This window comes from Xiphophorus couchianus, chromosome 9, assembly GCF_001444195.1.
Source record: "Xiphophorus couchianus chromosome 9, X_couchianus-1.0, whole genome shotgun sequence".
Taxonomy (NCBI): Eukaryota; Metazoa; Chordata; class Actinopteri; order Cyprinodontiformes; family Poeciliidae; genus Xiphophorus; species Xiphophorus couchianus.
The window spans coordinates 10352562-10372400 of NC_040236.1; the positions used below are offsets into that span (position 1 = coordinate 10352562).

A 19839-nucleotide genomic window follows, 5' to 3' on the forward strand; every position below is an offset into this window, starting at 1 on the left:
ATCTGCTCTTTTCCATCAAGACTTCTCACAGTGTTAAAGTTTGGTTTTCCATAAGTAAAGTTCTTCTATTCAAACAAAGCTTATCAATGTGTTACTCAGACGTAAATGTGATGGTCAAACAATGCTCTTTTGAATAAAATATGCTCTGTAGGTCCAGCTGTTATGCTAAACCATAGAGTGTTTTTCAGAATGAATAACAATACCAGTCTGTCTTCTGTTGTAAAACCTGATGATTCTCTTCACTTTTCAGCATTCAGCTTAATGCCTTTAAATCTGAATCAAGGACAATAGTCTGTCTGGAATTCATTGAATTTGCTGTGGGCAAATTATATGAAAAGGAACAAAATGCCTTAATCCTAACCAACAATGCTATGTCTCTGATTTTCAAAATCCGTCTTCCCCTTTTTAGAAGATACCTAAATACCACCAACCTCCAGGTTTCTGTGAATGTGGATTTCATGTCTTTATCAGGAAGCTTCCCTATTTATTTTATAGCAAAAAAAAAAAATCTAATTGAAATTTGAGTTTTTAAAAACTTGACTAAAAGCTGACTGACATAGTTCAAACTCACATTATTAAATAGGGGGGTAAATATATAGCTTGCTCAGAAAATAATAGGAAACAAGACAATAGCTTCATGAGAACAAGAACAAACAAGAATTAGTCAACATGTTTGGGAAAAGATTACCAATTACCATTGCTGTTCTCATAAATAAAGTACAGGTTTTCCAAATCCACACAAAAATATCACAGGCTTAAATCCTCGTCCTTTCATTTTCAGGTCTCAAAAAATATTTACAACGCTAACAGGAATTGAATAGCAAGAATATTATATTTCAATATTGTGATCTGCAAGAACTTGCACCACCCCTACTAATAATTCACCTAAATTTATTTCTACTGGCATGGTCAATGAAGTTCATATCTGTTATTTTGCCTGATTTCTTAGGCTAGTCTCCCTGCTGATCACATATAGCAGGGAGACTAGCCTGCTATATGCTGGAGGGAAGAGCTACTTCCCTCCTACATCTTCTACACCTCACACAAGATACAATATTAATGTCTACCAGATGAACATTCTGTTTTATTGGACAAATTAATACACAAAAGACAAAATGTTACATTACTGGTTAAAAACATGTTTGGTGAGTACAAAAAAATTGTAGAAAGTAGGTTAATAAAGTTAAATTATGAACCTCTTTCAATATTTTGAGTATTATCGACCAAATAAAACCATTTTAGCAATGGCTAAACTTTGTTGTTTCTCATAATAGAATTTGAATGATTCAATGAGAAATGAATTCACTGAAAAGCTTAGCTGTTAGCCAGTCGGTTAAGAGGACAGACTTGCTTATTTTTCTGCTCTGTGTCAGGCGCCAATCTGTGCTTTGGCAAAGCCGTGTTGGGAGGTGCCAAAAGGACAAGTACAACAAAGATTAATATCTGTTAAGGGAGTTGTAGTTTTCTGCTTAACAATAGGCACTTCTAAACTGACATTGAACTAAAAGCTTGAAGCAGAGGGCTCATGCTTTAGGATCAGGGGATGCAACAGATACTGATTAGTTCGTTTTTATTAACAGTATACTGTTCACAAAAACTCAGCAGCAAAACACTTTGGAATATTTCTAATAAAAAACTAAACAAACAAGCAAACTGAAAAAAAAATGCTTAAAATAATAACAACCGCTCCATTTAGCTCACTATAGTACCAACATGATTTTTGTCATTCTGCGATGTCATTTTCCATAAATGGTAAGGAAAAAGTTAAACGTTTTTCGCTACTTGGCTAAAAATGCAGTAACAGTTTATGTTTTAAACTTTGCTATTTTTTGAGATTTTTTTTTTTTTTTTGAGAAATTCAAACTGTTCCCTATGATATTTGCAGACTGGTAATTGAAATACATTCTCGTCCAGTTTATTCATTTATTTTCTTATTTATTTATTGGTTCAGGATAAGTGGAGTCATCCTTTGATTAGTGGCTGTGACGGATTTTCATCTCAAATTGGTCTGTCATTTAAATCTTAACAAGAAAAGCACACTAATGGCAGATATTAGTGTGGAAATTAATAATCCTTGGAGTAGGATATATTTTTCTGATTCCATTCCGAGTGTGGACTGCCAACTATTTTATTATATGTCTTTTTCTGGTCTTTTGCAGTTTCTTTCTGTTGGGATGCAAATCTGGTGTTGTGGGCCCGCAGGGAGCCACCCACCATTACTATGATCTCTACATGCTAGATGGTATTAGAGAGAACAAATATAGAGCAAAATGGTCTAATCTGATCTGCTCCTTTCAAAACAGCTCAGACAAGGAGCCTGGGATTCCTCACTGCTAATTAACATTGTCGTCTGTGACAGGCTGTGGACTTGTGAGATGCTCATCTCATTGATAGTTTCAGACATATTACAGTAATACAGCGGGAAAGAGGGACTTGAATGAAAAAAAAAAGGGTCGTTTATCATTTCTGAGGCTGTTACAACCTTGGTGTGTTGAATCTCAAGATTACTTCACCAAAGACATTTCTCAGCACTTTCACTGACCTCAGTTCATTATTTGCAGATGTAAAGAGGGTGGATCCTTGTCAAAGGTCTTGAATAACTCATCATCTTAAAAGCTAGGGGAAATAATAAAGGGTTAATGGTTCCTTTTTGAAACCTTAGAGGCTTTACTGCTAAGTACTTGCATTTCCATTCCTCTCATGTACAAACAGAGCTAAGGAAGAGACTGGGGAGCTGAGATAGCAGTTAACAGCACAGGATGCATAAAAGTGTTTGTGTATTCAGGTGGTTTGTTTTTCTGTTTATATGTGCATGTACATGCACGCGTCCCCCATTAATGCATTTCTCTGTACACATAACAGCATACTCAAGTACTTTTACAGTGTGTGTGTGTGCATGTGTTTGAGCCGGTTTTGAAATCTTTATTGGCCATAATAAAGAGTGACATGATTCCAAGTTACAGAGAGCCTTTAGTATTGGAAGAGTGAAGCCATGCTTTAGATATGCCAGAAGTGCCAAAAGGCTTCGAAATCGAGCCGATAGAACTAACCTTATTTAGCGGGCAGACATCTGAGCCATTTCCCCCCAAAAGAGAATGCCATTTCTGAATGTCATGACCTTTTCTAACCGCGTTTAAAACCCTCCAAGGTCGTTAAGGTGTGGTTTGTCAATAAAGCAAATTTGAAGACACATGAGGAATGGTAAATGACACACGTGAGCAGGTTTTAATGTACATACCATTGCATATTGTTGATCTGACTGAGCTGGTTTGGTTACATCACAGTGATTGAAGCTGTGAAGGCGTGTGTGGGGGTGTGTCTGTGAGTGTGCAGGCTTGATGAACTTTAAAGCTAGGACAAACAGCTTCAATAGCATAACAAAGATGAAGTGAAAAGAACAACAGGGTTATCAGAGTGTGTGTGTAAAGACTGAGTGGCATTTGTAAAGTGATGAGGAGTCCAGGCTTTTAGGACAAAGTGGGGAATTGCCCTGACTACTAGGTCCTACCCCAGACATCGTCCAGATAATAGTCTGCCAGAGTAAAACGGCGCTGTTCAATAGTTTACCCTGAAAGTGCAGAAGACCAAGACTGAAGACATAACAGTAGATGTTAAAAGAAAAATCAGAAAGGGTGTTTATTAAAGGGCTTTAGAGTTTGAGAAATCAATGGAGTAAAATTCTTGCTTTGTCAAAAGGTCATTGGGTTTAGATCCATGTAATTGATAACAGAATGTTATCGAGGGTGAAACAAGCACAGAACATAAATAGGATTTACTGAGAATCCCTCTGAATTCAGAAGAACAGGAAAGTGTGGAAACTTCTGCTTAAAAACAATGGCAAATCATCCCTCCCATCGCGTTTCCTTCAGTATGACCCCCCATACCAAGTAGACAATATCTTTAAAATGTGTGACTTTCAGCTATTGTGATTAAAAATAACCTGATTTCATACTTGCCCAGAGCTGAATGAAAAATTCACTTTAGTTGTAAACATTTCAACAATTTCAAAAGAATAACGAGGGATTTTATGCTGGCATTGTGGCAAATGTTTCTTTGAGTGAGCAGTAAAAAGCAACTGTCTCTCTTAGTTCAAGGAACTAAGCAAACAACTTTTGTTAAAATTCATTAAAAATGCTTCCAAAGAATACAATAACAAAATAAAACTCTTTGTACAGATAAAATCAATAAAGTCAGCAAAAGTATTTATAATGGCATTACATCATATGAATATGAATTACTTTCATATTTCATATGAATTATAAAAGTAATTCATAAAATTTTCATACAGAAAAATTAAAAGAAACGTAGAGTTAACTGATGACTTTTTTTTGGTCCCTGAAACTAGTCAGAGTAAAGTAAAAATATATGTTAACAGATACAAAGTCTCAAATTGATACTTAAAGCAGACACGTCCACATTACATACCAAAAACCCAATAACATTATTAAAAGTATTGTCATGTGTATGATATTTTCTTAATGTAATACTGTATATATTTTATGAAAAAGGACTTTGAACTTCCTTGTTGCTAAAATGTGCTATAGAAATAAAGTTATAGATTGAAACATTTTTGGTACTTTTACATCTAGATTTTAAATAATACATTAACATATAGATTTTCTTTTATTTGGCTGGTAGCAAACAATCATTTTTAGTTTCTGAAATGAAGTTGAATTTATTACGATCTACAACTTTGAAAGTGGACAGGTAAGCACTAACAGGAAATTTGGCTGTACTTTTTTGAAGTGAAATAAATATTAACAGAAAAAACAATGGATTAATAGATTATGCTATAACATAACCATTTAAAAACTAAAATTAAAATCATTTCAATAAGATTAAGAACCATTTAAATAAGAGAATAAAAACATGTTTCATTCTCATGTTCTTATGAGACATGATCATCAATGGAAATTCCTCCAATTTGCATTTTACAGCACACATGGAGTTTCTCCTCATTGAATGCTACAGGTAGCTATTTGGATGGCAGCAGATTAGTCTCCTGGACTAGTAATGTTAACATTTACCTTGGCAATTCAGATACATATTTTAATTAATTACAGGCACAGATTTGATTGCTGTTGAAAAATCTGTATGTTGACAAAAAAGTTTTTGTGCAGTCCACCTTCCTTTTTCCACTGCAGATGAATAAGAAACCTCAATGTTCTGAATTAGTAGTTTAGTGACATCTGGAAGTGTGCCATTTTTTCAAATGGCACACTTTGCTCTGCACATAAACATTCTGCATATGTTCACATATAAAACAACACTGTATTTGTTTGGAACAGCTGCTTACCAAACACACAGGGCTTACATGGATATTTTTTGTACAAATATGTGTACCATAAACTTTTAGTAATACTGGAACTGAAGTTCTTTATATAACCAACTACCTTCCTCAATTTTGTAGTGAGAGATCAAAATTATGTTTGATTTGTGTAAAACAAGTCCATGGCAATCTTTCATGGGAGTTGATTTTAAAAGCAATAAGTACAGTATCTCCACTTCCTAGATTTATTTTCAGCCAATTAGAACAAACTAATTGTTATTTTGCTTCCAGTTCTTTATTAAACAATGAATTATAACCAGTCTATTCTTCTAGGAGTTAATGTAAGGGGGGAAATACTTGGTAAAAAGTAACTATATCCTTTTGTTCACATTAGGAACATTGGTGCCTTTGATATTGACATGAAAAAGTCACAACTGTAAGAAACTGAAAAAAACCCAAGGAAATAATCATGGATAGATATTTTCACTAGTTTGAATCACTCACTTTACTATGTTACAATATGTTTGTAATTCATACTCTCACCTTCAGATGACACAGTGTAGGCTACTGTATAAATAGAATTATGTGCAATTATCCAGCATATTTTTCTTGAACCATAGAAAAAGGCAGCTACAGCTATATTACTCAACAGAACTGGGCTAAAAAATACAGAGCAATAATGGACGTGAGCAGATAAAATAGAAATACTTGTATTAAAATATAATTTGAGCTGTTTATTGCTGTAATGAGTGTGAGTCAGCTGAGGAACAAGAAGAGTTTAGAACTGTGTCAGATGCGCTGGGTGAAACTCAGGAAAATGCACAACTCCAGCAGACATCATGAAAAATACAAACTGCTGCAAGTCCTTATTCCTCAAGAGTTTAATCCAAGAATCATAGTGATGCAGAGAAGACCTGCTTGTCTACTAACAGGGCGCAAAACAGCCCATTAACCACATTTTCAAAGACAAGGACCTGTCCAAAGCTCTTACTCTGTTACTGCTGAAATTGCTCACTTTTTTACCTTAAAATTACACTCATTTAACTCCTCAAAGGAGTTCTCTTAGTAGTAGTAAGAGAGAGGAAAGACTCAAAGCCCTGCACAATGAGAACTCACTACGATCTCCAAATTCGCCAAAAAGCCATCTTTTCTGATTTACTGTGGCCTCCACTGTACGTTTGTGGCTTTCTTCAATCATCCCCCTTAATGCACTAACCATTAGAGTCTGTCCAGAAACAGAATATACCCTGGTGTCTCAATTATAGGCCAAGACTGAATCTCTACGGCAGCTGTAGAAGGAAATGACTATCCATTTTCTGCTTCAGCTCTCACACGCTGGCCGAGCAGTCCTGCCTGTTGTTCAGAGCACCAAAAATTCATCTTTCCAACTGAATTGTCTTATTAATAACCCTGACTGCAGTGAAGGTGCCAATTAAAGTTAGCCTAAGATTTACATTTATTTTCCAAAGCTCTGTAGTGCTGTTTCTCTTTGCGGCCTTGTGTTATTTATTTGAAAACTTTCAGAACTGGAAAAAAAAGAAAATCAGGCTTTTGAAAGCACAGTTGTAAATGCAACATCAAATAGTGAAAGATGTAATAGATTTCAAGAAATTACAGTTCACTATGCGCTTTCATCTTCTGGTTGGATCTGGTGCTTTGCAAACTCTGAAAAGTTACACCAAGAAAAAAAAAGTGACCGACAGGGATAAAAGGACTGTCTGCAATGAGAATTCAAATGGGATGTGGGAATAAACACATGAAAGAACAAAATTTTTTTGGCACAATTTAACAACGGCAAGGGGTCCAGCAGGAGTTGGTTTTGATATCTGCTATGATTCTGTAATAAATACTGAGAAATATCCACGAAAGAGAAGATGACAGAAAAAGGCTGTTAAATAATTTTCGTATTCTTCTGAAGACACTTATGGATCATTGAATATGCGAAAATGCGTTTAATGCTGCGTTTCCTCTCTGTGCATGCGGGACTGTCAATGTGACCACTTCTGCATTTAATGGCTGGCACCCACCGATGAGATGTGAAGTGGGAGAGATGAAAAGGAGAGACTGTATGAGGGAGCAACAGACAAAGCTGGCAAAAGAAAGGTAGAAACAGAGCGGCTCTGACAGAGATGTGAGGTAAGTAAAATAATATGCTGACAGAGAGAACACGCCATGACCATTTATATAAGAGGCTGACAAACTGGTGAATGGCAGCCCTGAAAATGAGTGTGTGCAGAGAGCAGCGATGAACAGGGAAGGTTAAGTCCCATAAAATAAGGATATCTGTTTATGTAGTTAACATTAGAGGGATGGGAGGAAAGCAGGCCCCTGTAGATGATTAGAATGTATTCTGAATGCTCCATGAGAGTCTGGAAATTATTAGGAAAAAATGGATTAATGCTCAAGTACACCTTCATAGAGTGGATTAATTTTAATATCCCAGTGTGTGTTCAACTGCAGTCTTTTAAAGTGTGAACAACTTTGTTTGATGGATCAATAAATATGAGTTTGACATGTTTGATGTAACTGGAGTGAACATAATAATAATTTCAAAGACTTAGTCTCCACTGTGCTGTTTCTGCTGTCCCATTGATCAGCTCATGAATTGGAATATCATCAAAGTGTTAATTCATTTAGGAAATGTAATTTTAAAAAAATGAAACTAGATTCTTTACACACTGAGCCACATACTTCATGCTTTTGTCTCTCAAGCCAAAAAAAATAACGGAAACCCAATATTAAGTGTCTTGGTAAATTAGAATGTCACATAGCACCATTAGAAAAACATATTTTAAAAGAGAATCTATCATGTATTTTCTAGGCTCATAGTGCCATTTTATTGCATAATCAAGTAACTATGTTACCTTCAGTTGGTATAAAAACGCTGTATATCAAGCACAACTTAAAGAAAATCTGACTTTGCAATTTGCTGACTTGAGATCAGCCTTGGTCTCTTTCAGAAGTTCCTACTCTCTCCGACACTCAACTTTCAGCATGTCATCACAACTTTCACTACTCTTAGGAGGTTTGGACTGAGAAGCAGTTCTTATGATAAGCTCAGGAGATTTGCAGTTCCCCCAGGTGTTTGCTTATTGCTGCTGCCACTAGTCTGCAAAAGCTAAGATGGTAAGGTGTCGATGAGGGGCGTGGGATAGGAGCGGAAACTTGACTGGAGACTGCAGATCCAAGGAGGAGCTCTGTTGAAATTGGCCTATCTGGAGGTTATTGTCAAGAAGAAGATGAGGCACCAGACCAAACAATGCAGATGGGCTGAAAGTCTCTGTTAAAACAACATCAGCTCTCTCAATACTTTTTAAATTGGTCTTTCATAAGATTTTATTTTATTGAGGGACTGAATTGTGGATTTTTATTACATCTAATCCATCATCAAAATTGACAGAAGTAAATAGTTTAGATATATTATTGCATGTAATAAATTTCTATATAATATGACTAACACATAGTGAATGGAATTACGGTTAACTTCTTTTTATTTAAAAACTTACATTTGTATCGAACTGTGGAGGTGTCTGTGGGGGTCTCTGCCATTACCATGAAAAATGTTCTTGTTGAAAACAACATCACAGAATGAAGACCAAACTTTAAAGGCCTGAAACAGCTTTCAATCTTAGTTTTATTCACTATATTTAAATATTTCTTAAAAGTTAACTTAGGAATGATGCCATTTAACTTCAATGCTGGCATGGTAGATGGCAAAAATAAAAGATGAGAGATGAAAGAGACATCACTTTGTTTTATAGCATCCTATAAGCAGAATGAAATACAATGTCTATTTTAGTGTGGCTATTTCCCACATTAGGTAAATGTGTGAGATAGTGCACTGTAATAAAAAGCTAGAGCATCAACGGCAAAGCAGGCTCTTGCTTGTAATGACTATTATTACACAAACAACTGCACACAGATCTAACCCGATTAATACTCATTAGAAAGAAAACAGAGGATCATATGGCAATCTTATTCTAAGATTACAGTAATTGCTTTTGTTTAATGAAAGCACATTTACACAGTATGGTAAAGCAAATGTTTTCAAAAGGAAAACTGTTGATCAATTAAATTAACTCTGGCAAGCTTTGATATTTCTGAGAATCATGCTATAAAGCTGCTCGGAGCAGTAAAATTAGCCTCACTAAGTGCCGGATGTATTTGCCTGTATGTGCATTATGCATATTTTACATGCAGACACTGGAGGCTTTTGTGCTTCTGTTTACTTTTCATTAGAAATAGAATGATCATTTGAGTGAAGGAGGAGATGGAGGTCTTACCTCAAGCATACTTATGCGCCTTTCCATCCTATCATTTCAAGAAGATTTTTTTGTTGTTGTTTTGATTGGAGAAGCTTGCAGGCTTCTAGGTCCACAGGACAAAATCCATTGCCTATTTACATCATCCAGGGATCAAGGGGTCAAGTATGATATATGATATGCCATCTGCTTATCAGATTCTTCCAGAGGTGATGGTGGAGTTAGCACTCAGTAAAAATGAAGGTCAGCATATCAAGTCAAAACAAACCATGCGGGCCAGGAGCTGAGGTGGAGGTGCTCTGAGGGTGTGGAAGTTGTTTGCACGGTTTTTGATCTTGCTACCATATAACTGATAAGGCTGGGAGAAAATGCACTGCCAAAAAGGATTATCTGTGGGTAGCTCAGCGTGTCTGGCGACAAGCATGCCGGGTGAAGTAGATGCTGGTTTGTTTGCCTTAGAATCTCCTCGAGAAGTCCAGCACACTGGTTTCAATGAGTCCAGTCCTCTGGGATGAACGGTACAAGCCCACTCATCGGAGACCTCAGTAAAAGCTTGTTGAATCACGATACTCCATCGTATTCAATAATTCATAAGTCAAATGTTTCTATATACACATTATCCAGGAGTGACTCACAAACCCCAGCAGTTAGCAATCGCTTTCGCAATTATACATAATTGACACTTGACATGACTTAACAACAGCACTTTTGGCTTGTGTGTCTGACTTTAGACATATAAATGAACAATATATATTTGTATTGCTAAAACCAAAACCTTTATGAGCTGTCTGTTAAAAAGCAATCACTCCAGTTCAGAGGTCCTGTGTGGATTAGCTACCAGTAAGAGAGTTATACACAACACATATATTGTCTACTTCAGCATCCTTAATGCTTTTGGATCTTTTGTATGATCAGTAACTCTAATATTGTTGATTTATATGGGTGGTCACTATACTGAACCAGAATGAGAGACCATTCAAATGCTCAGGAAACCATCGCAGGTATTTTAAGTTAGTTACCTGATAAAGGAATAATGGAAAACTTTGCAGGAAAGGATATATAATTACTGAGGTGGTATAATCATGTACAACTACAATAAAATGTGCCTTAAGAAAGTTTTTATCAGATAAAAGTATGAAACAAGAACAAATGATTAGAAGCAAAAATACCTGACAAATTGCCCATTTTAGGTAATAAATAAACACTTAATTGTACAAGCTTTACATGGTTGCAAGGATAATTTGATTAACACATCATCCCAAGCCTGGAGCTGAGAGAGAGAGACTTGAATTTCAGAAATGTTCAGGAGAATACTTGATTATCTCTTTAATGTTATGCTCTGGACATTGAAATGAAATATTATGCATGACATTCTTTCAGTCTAAAGCAATAAGAGCAAGGTCTAATAAGACTGGTAATCTACAGGGTTTTTTAGATGCTTTACAAAGATGGAAAGCAATGTGTGTCTGCAGTTCGTATTTTATCTCAATCTGTGGGCTTTGGTCCATCATTTGCATTTTTTATGGGTTTCTCTCAAACATATCCAGACATCGGCTATCTGCTCATTGATCTTTTTCCTCTCATCTCCTTAGGCTTCATGCTGGGTCAAAGGAGGAGCAAGTAAATGCTTATAAATAATGCGAGACACGTCAACCTTTTAAGATGCAGACCATCTTCAATCTTTCAGTGATTACTTCTATCAAAATGTACAAATGTAAAAGTTTTCTTTTTCTTTTGAAGCAGAAGAACAGATAGTAATTCGAGTCAAGTTGGATGAGGATGCTCTTTCTTTCCCTAGACTCTCAGTGTGCACATTTAAATCATGATGGAGGCTAAAATGACCCATGAAACACTGAAGAGTTAGATTATGTTAAATGCTCATGTCATTCAGGTTGACAGCAGAGTTGGGCCTTGAAAAACAAAAGTTGTGACTCAGCACAGTTATGAGAAGACTACATTTACCAGCTGCAAGTGATTTGTGTAAATAAACAGAGGTAGCAGTCTATAAGAGTGTATGCTATAATCACAGATCTACATTTCATTTGGCTGACAGGGTGGCATCAGGCCAGCTGCTTTAGAGTGTTTCAGCTGTGTTTTATGTTTTGGGAAATGTACATAAATCCATTTGTTAAAGTTAAGAAAAGCATATGACCTTCTATTCCATTAAATTAAAAGCAACTCAGACTAAATCCAACCAAAAACCTAGGAGGCCAAGAGAGTAAAAAGCAACTGGTGTGCTTCACTTTGCAGAATACATTATGAGGAAAGAACATTAAGTGGAAATATTGAGGCAACAGCTCAAGATATGAGCCAAGATGTTCAAGCTTGGTAGCAAATGTGCCTTCCAAACCAATGATGCTTGGGGTCATTGGTATGACCCCAAGCATACCAATAAACAAGTGATATAAGAATAACAAAGGCAACGTTTTAAAGTAGATACTACAAAGCTCTAATATTAATACATAGAAAATGTATGGGAAGAGCTGAGTTGTGTAAAGAATAAGGTACTTTACATTAATGGCTGACTTACACTAGTTCTGTCACAAGGAATGGGATAAAATTCAAATTAATGCGATAAGCGTGAAAGGCTGCATAATATGTTTGATCAAAGTAACACAGAGTTTAAAGGTAATCCTAGCAAATACAAATAAAGTACAGTACATAAACAACTGAATTTAAAAGAAGTTTTCAAAAATGCATAAATCTTGCCCATTATTCGGGCATATAGTAAATAGAAAACAATTAATATAACTTCCATTTTCATCTGTATATGCAGGAGATAGTTTGCTTAGTTCTGCTTATAAATAAAGTAAACAGTCCTGTAGTTTCTAAAAATGACAAATCCTGACTACTAGCACCACATTTTGTCACTTTTACACTTAAGCCTTTCATGGCTTAAACAAATGATATAGCATGTCACTTGATGGGCTTTTCTGTGGCTGCTCAGTATCATCCCAATAATATGACAGGCTAAGGATGTTTGGTGTATTATAAAAGCAAAACAACAACATCCCATGCACACCCATACAATCCTTTCAGCAAGAATTGTGGACTGGTTTGCTTTTGTTTTTTGTCTGAACACAAAAGAGCCAGTATCACCCACAGTCATTTCTTGTCTTCTTTTGTTTCTGACAGTCAACTCACGGCAGCTCCAAACATCGTGTTGCAAAAGATAGCAATGTTAGGATTGATTAGAAGGGAGACAAGTAAACTCATGTTGCTGTTTCACGCTATAGCCAAAAGAAAAATGTAAAATTAAAAAAACATCTTTGTTGTCGTTTTATATAAAGAAAACTCATTCTCTACATAATCTTTAATGTGACTACCACTATGCTTAATGAGGTGACACAACAGTGGTATCAATAAACTCTTAATGGCAACAATGAACATTTTCTGAAACTACTCCTTTTGACTCAGGGTTATCACATGTAGAGCAGTGAATCTGAATGTGGAGCTGAAGAGAAGAGAGCAATAAGTGTGACAGCTCTGGCTGAGTGGGAGTCAGAGGAGGTGAGGGGCCACAGCTGGCTTTGGCAATGGGCTTGTTGACTGTTGAGGCGTCTGATGGCAGTGGGCACAAATAAATGGCTGCACTGCTCTTTCTTGCTCTTTGGTGGGATAAATTGGTGGCTGAATGTGATGTCCATCTGCCACAGTTCATCATAGAGTGAGGAGGAGGAATTATTTAGAACACTGATCATCTTCTTCCTCTCTGTTCTCTGATTTTGATTTGACTGAAGTGCCATATCCAAGGGTCTTGTGTCCTCTCCTGATGAGGGACTGTCTACTGACCATTGACTTTTGTTGACCATTCTCGTCAAAGTTGATAACAGATGCCTGGACTCCAGGCTTCTTGCTCCATGGGTGTTAGGGATTGTATATTCAATCTTATAAGCCATAAATTGTTGGGAAAGGTAAAGGGTAAAATTTTACATCTTTATGCAGTGGTAAGGTCAATACTATAGCTTACTGTAGTAAGTTCCATGCTTTTGTAACAAACATGTCATCACAATTTGTTCCAATTGTTTTGAATTAACAGAACATTTTGAGTAAATGCCACTTAACTGTTTATAGACACATATATTCATGTGTCTTTAAACAAACTGTATTTAATGGCACAGATGTGTATGGAGTACTACATTTGTCGGTGCTGTTTGTTTAGATATCAAGGAAATTGATGACCTATTGAAAAAACTAAATTCTTGTCTACATTAAACATTGTTGGCTGATTGAATAGTTTTTAGTTGTTTGTTGTAATAACTGCTGGCAATATCAGTATTAAAAAACTTTAAAAGATTAGTTATTTTTTGACATAAAATGATGCACATCATTCTTTCTTAACATCTCTTTCTAGATGTTAAGAAAGAGTGAATAGTCTGTCCATAAAACATATCTAAATTATATAAACAATAGATAGGACAAAGTACCAACAATGAGTATTGAGAATCTAAACTTATTTCTATTTTAGTTAGAGCACCACCATAATAAAAAAAAACAACTAAAAAAAAAAACTTAAAGCAACTTGGGGAAAAAAAACAGGAACAGTGACCCACTGAGTGAGTTTATCTTAACGACTGAAACCCCTGGTGTTCCTCTGGACCATGAAATTGTCATTTGTCCTGCAAGGGCTCTATCAAATGAAAGTTAAGGGCCATGCAGGGCCGCTTTTTTGTTGATGAGATTATTTGGGCTTGTGCTTGTGATCTCACTAAATCTCCATAGATAATTACATTCAAAAGTTGTCTCGATCCACTAAAGTGATTGCAAAATGACAATAAAAAAAAGAAAACCTTAACGAATTAATCATGCAATAGGACTTATTGCATGTGGTTATGTGGAAACTATTGAATGCTGGTTTAATTTTACTGTGCCTTAGCCACAGAGAGCCTCTCGGTGTGTCTGTGTTTTTGACACGTGGAAAGTATTAAGCAAAAATAATGTAACCGGCAAAAGAGATTACATTCTGAGACTTGCTTAAAACCATTACAAAGGGAGAAAAGACGACCAGGGAGAGGGGATTACTTTTGGCTGGAATGTGGAAGCAGCGGAATAGAGCAAGGAGGGGAAACAAGGGTGACATTGAAAGTGTAGCAACGACAACAGCACAAGCAGAATATCAGGTGAAAGACAGTGGCAAACCGCCAACTGATTGTTCTAGAAACAAGGAAAGAACAGAAAGAAAAGGTATAGAGAGAAGTAGAAGAAATGTGAGAGGAAGAATATTGGACAGGAAGGGAGTGATAAAGGAACAAGGACGTCAAGAGATTCAATCTTACAACCAAGGCCCTTTACAACCGACAGTGTCCTGCCTGTGACGTGTACTGCAGGGAGTGGTGGTAAAAAGCCAGAAAGAGAAGAAGACGAAGGCATTAGCATTATGAAAAGCAGCAAAGACCCAAAACAAATATGGAACAGCCACTTGATGATGTTACTGCTTGCTCCACAAAAGGGTGGTGGTGATGGGGGCTGTAATGACAGGTAGGGGGCGTAAAGCTGCAATGACGCAGGCTGCTGGAAGTAAATGTGGCCAGATTAATAGCTAAACAAAAATTAGCAAATAAATGCAAATAAAATCAACAGATGACATAAATAAAGCTGTACACCCAGCAGGCATTCCAGCCAGTTGAAATTAACCAAGATGGAGGGGAGGAATCTGACTAGGGTTAGTATGAGGCAGCGGACCTCTTTACTAATCTGGTGTACAGTATAGTGACATATACTGACCTGGGCTTGAGACAGCACTAGTGGTGGTGGGCTCAATAATTGCTACAGGGGAGGAGAGGAGGGGAAGAGGGAGGGGAAGGGAAAGAGGACATTCATGTATTATTAACAGAATGGAGACGTAAAACAAAAAAGAAAAATGCATGCAAGGACAAAAAGAACAGGGAATGGAGACAAACCCTCCCCATGCAATAAGGACTAAAGTCTCTGTAGCAAGATGCAGCTTTTACATGCTCATAAACAACATGTTCCACTGCCCCAATGCTCTGAGATTTGCATGAATTAAAAATAAATAATAAAAAAGAAATAGATGAACCTTGAAGCTGTTGCTGCTTCAAAACTCTAAGGAGATTTCTTGGCGATGTGAAATCTTACTTCTGGTTTGCTAAACAAGGACTTATTCTTTGCTTTGATGGTTAAACACACCGATCTCTGGAACCACCCTATAATTTCAACAGCACTTCTTGGGTAGTTCTTAAATCACATCTTTCTTTGTCACATATTCAGCCACCGGTTTCGATTTTGTCATCCTTTTAAGGATGTATGAAGTGACTAGAGAATGAGCAGAAAATGGGGAACTCGAAGCCTCTGTTTGATCCCGCAGAGGAATGAAGTCAGGAGGCTCAATCTGATTAACTTATGAACTCATTTCAGGCTGAGCCACTGGTGGCATTTGAGTGATGGAATAGTGTGAGACCATAAAATGTTCAACCCAGTGTGTCAAAACCAAGCCTAAGAGGGCCCTTTCCTCCCTAAGTCAATGGGTAAAATGTCACAAAAGTAGGTCTTATACTTGATCATGCCAACAGTTACAAATATCCATGTAGGTTGTAGCTTATTTAAACAGAGATATACAATTACTGACAACTTTATTAAATACATAAGCTATATTGCATGGAAGCAAACAAATCAACCAATCCCATTGTATAAACCCGGCATCAATATGTGATGAAGATGACTTGCTTATGCTCAAATCGACCATCACAACAGGGAGGAAAGGAAATTAAAGAGACTTTGTTAATGGCATGATTGTTGGTGAAAGCTCTGAAAATAAGGAAATTTCAGGAGAGGAGTAGATGTGTGGATGAAAATGCCTTATTGATGTCAGGACACAATTATTGCATGGTCACAAGACAAGAAGAGCCAAGAAAAAGCATAATATCATCTCTGAATATGGAAAACCCGAATCAGATGGGCTACAGGAGAAGAAGACAATACGGTGTACGAGTCCTGTCAGCTAAGAAGAGGAAACTGATGCTATATTTCACACATCCTCATGAAAATCAGACAATGACAGATGTCTCCTGGTCTGACGATTCTTTGTTTTAGTTATGATGGACAGACTTTGCCAAAAATAGTATGAGAGCATGAATCCATGCTGCTGTGTATAAATGTCTGTTTGGTGGTTATGATGCAATGGTATGAAAAACGTTGTCTTGAAACACTTGGGGCCCCTAAGCATCGGTTACGCATCATTTGTAATTTAAATGCTGCAGCCTACCTGAGTTGTCCACCCTTTTTAAACTGTACTATATCCATCTTCTTATGACTTTGGAGCATTATGTCATCTCGTAGCGTTCAAATCAACTCAAACTGATTGGTTAAACACAACCACCCATGTCACCATGGCTTACCAGATCTTGGTAAAAAAAAAAAAAACACCTTTAGAATGTGGTGGAACAAAGGATTTGCATTTTTTTATACGCAGCCAACCAATCTGCAATAACAGCTATCATTTCCATGTTAACAACATCTCTTATTACTGTTTCCAAAACTAGCTAAATATAAAGGTGGTCCAATTTCAAACTAGCAAAGACAATCTTTGCTAGTATGAGGTATCTCAGTCACAATTGTTTGTTGAATTTCAGCATTGTGACAATTATGTATGGACGCACAAAACATGATTATGTAGACAGAATGCCTTTGTAATTAGTTAACAAATAAGTAAACTGTGTTCAGTTGGGTCCAATGAGTCTCATGAGTCAAATGTAGGTTGCAAAGCAAAGCTGTTCTTCATCATGATGGACTAACACAAAATGAAGCGATAGTTGGGGCCCTAAGTGTCCTCCCATTTTTGCTCTGGTGTCCAACACATCTAATACTTGCAGCTACATTACTTAACTTTAGAGTTATGCCATACCCTTCCAAAAGGCTTCATGGCAGAGGAGGAGCTTGTCTGTCACAAGAAAGACCATGGTAACTGTGATTATATCTCACACGTTTCCTCTGAAAAGAATATGACTTTAAATTGTTGATGTGAGCTGCTGTATCTAGGCCAGGCAAGAGAGCAGAGGCACACTTCAACTCTCCATTTTAATCCATTTACATGGGAACTCAATATGGCAATTTCCATTTGCAGTCCAAAAGAGATGGTCAATGGAATTCACAAAATCGGACCATCTGTGTCACTTTCTTGTAGTGCTTAACAACTGTGTAATGACTGTGTTCTTGTTAAACAGACCACTGTTTTGCCAACAACAATAAACTGTTTGCTTTCATTTCATTTCATCATTCTGTCTGAAGGAAAAATTGTGAAGGAATGAGTGCTCATACATGAAATTATATGCCTTTCACCCTTGCTATAATGTGGAAGAAATGGTCGGATTCATCTTTTCTTCCACAAATGTTTCTACTTTAAGCACTCCTGGGGGAGCCGATATGCAGAAGCAGTTTCTTTTCAGTCCTTTTCTTCAAAAAGCCAAGCGGGTACTATCTGATTAATACTTGAAAATGAATTTGCCAGTGAATCATTTCAGGAGCTCTCAGACACTCCTCCATTACCGTGGAGCATATCTTTTGACATACAATCTCTCCCTCATGTAGCTCCACTCTGACTTTAACTGTTTCACTCATTCAAGAGAGCAACACATCATTTTACATCTGTAGATGCATTTCTTTGTTGTGCACAGCCTGCTCGCTTGAAAGACAAGGCACATTTTTAAAATCTATTATCTTTCAAGCTGTGTAATGTATTTTTATTAAATACAGATGGAACGATATATGAGATTTATAGGACATAAACCTTAGGAAATTATATTAATGTCAGGGCAAGGAAGGAAGTCCACTTCAAATGTATTAGGGTCTCTAATACATTTATTTTCATCTGCAGAAGGAGTACTGAATGACTAGTAATACTCAGTAGTGGTGAATTGAGTAATAGAACCCTCAAAAGCAACGTTGCTTGGCAAAATACACACAACGTTAACCAAGACTGTTATTCTTCCTACCATGGATGTCTTCACAATTTGGCGGATAGACAAACAATATTTAACGGAAAAGAAATGGCTTCTTTGCTCATATACAAAAGTGATGTTGCAATCACATTTTTAAGGTTGAATGTGCATGAAGCCTTAAACACACAAATTCATTGCTAACAATTAGCATTGGTGCCAAGATAACATGATAACAGATTTAAAAAGATCCACAATTGGCAGTAACATTAGACTCTATTTGAGAAACATTTATTTCAGATGTAAAACCAATAAATAAAAATACTGAAGGCTGTTGGAAGTTTTTATAAATTTAAATAAAATATGTTCACAAGTTGGCTACACTGCAATGCATCCTGGGTAATAATGTATGTGAGGTACTATGAAGCCAGCTCCGGTCAGACAGAACGAGAGATTTTGTGTATTTAGAAATGTTCAGGCCCTTCCATTAAATGGGTCAAATCATACTAATGAGCATACAATATTGCAGTAAATATACCAGATTAAGCAAAATGCTCATTTCTATTGATAGAACTATAAACAGACAACACAGTATACAAAAATAACATTGACACAATGTCATAAATACAAATAAGAAGCACAGTACAAAAACGTGATAATTTGAACTGGAGTGTGTTAATAAAGAAGGCGATGCAGAAATGATGAAGGTAAATGAAAAGGAGGAGGACCAAACTGATCAAGAGGAGAAAGTCAGCTGTAAAAGTTGGTGTTAATGGAGCTGGTGCTCAGAAATGCCAAGCCGAAAGGAGAGTGTATATTGCAACAAGATCTAGTTTCTAACCCAAGCTGTTTATGGTAAGCATTGCGGTCAAAACATTTTCTCATTTCTTAGAATAGTGTCAAATAATAAAATATCCATATGCTTCAATTTAAACATGATTTCAGTGTCTTCGAGTTTGTTTTGATTTTGTATTACCTTCTGCTAATAGTGTTAGCTCTAGCTAATATAGTAAATAGTAGATCACAAGCTGATCCCATTTGTCTATTCTGAGATACAGTATCTTGTGCAAAACAGCACATAAGAACGTTGAAGCAGTTGACCTTAAGCCAGATGTTTTGTGGGCTGGCCCTATCCGCCTTCATGACGTTAACTTCTTTTATTTTGTTAAACGGCTCAAGTCCACTATAACCTACCCACATCATTGGTCCAGTAGGTGAAAAAATGGTGACCTCCATTGGTTAAAAATATAAAAATGCCATTTTTGAAGTAATTATGAGTTGTGAATCTCTTTAAAGTGCAAATACTAACATGTACGAGCATCAATAAAGTATTTAAATGCAAGCTTATACTACCTAAACTCTAAGGGAACATTAACAGCTGTGGGTCAACACCATAGAGTCAAATTGTTACAGAGCC

At 36.6% G+C, this 19839-nt stretch overlaps 1 protein-coding gene across 2 annotated transcripts in view; it reads right to left on the reverse strand.

The window, feature by feature from the left end:
- Window positions 1-19839, reverse strand: part of negr1 (neuronal growth regulator 1) — a 173893-nt gene that overhangs the window by 17691 nt on the left and 136363 nt on the right. Inside the window, exon 7 of one of the 2 annotated variants that reach the window (XM_028028292.1) lies at window positions 15256-15297. The exons of the other annotated variant lie outside the window; for it this stretch is intronic. Coding sequence (XP_027884093.1) covers window positions 15256-15297 — 42 coding nt within the window. The remainder of the gene's footprint in view (window positions 1-15255; window positions 15298-19839) is intronic. 2 annotated transcript variants of the gene reach the window in all.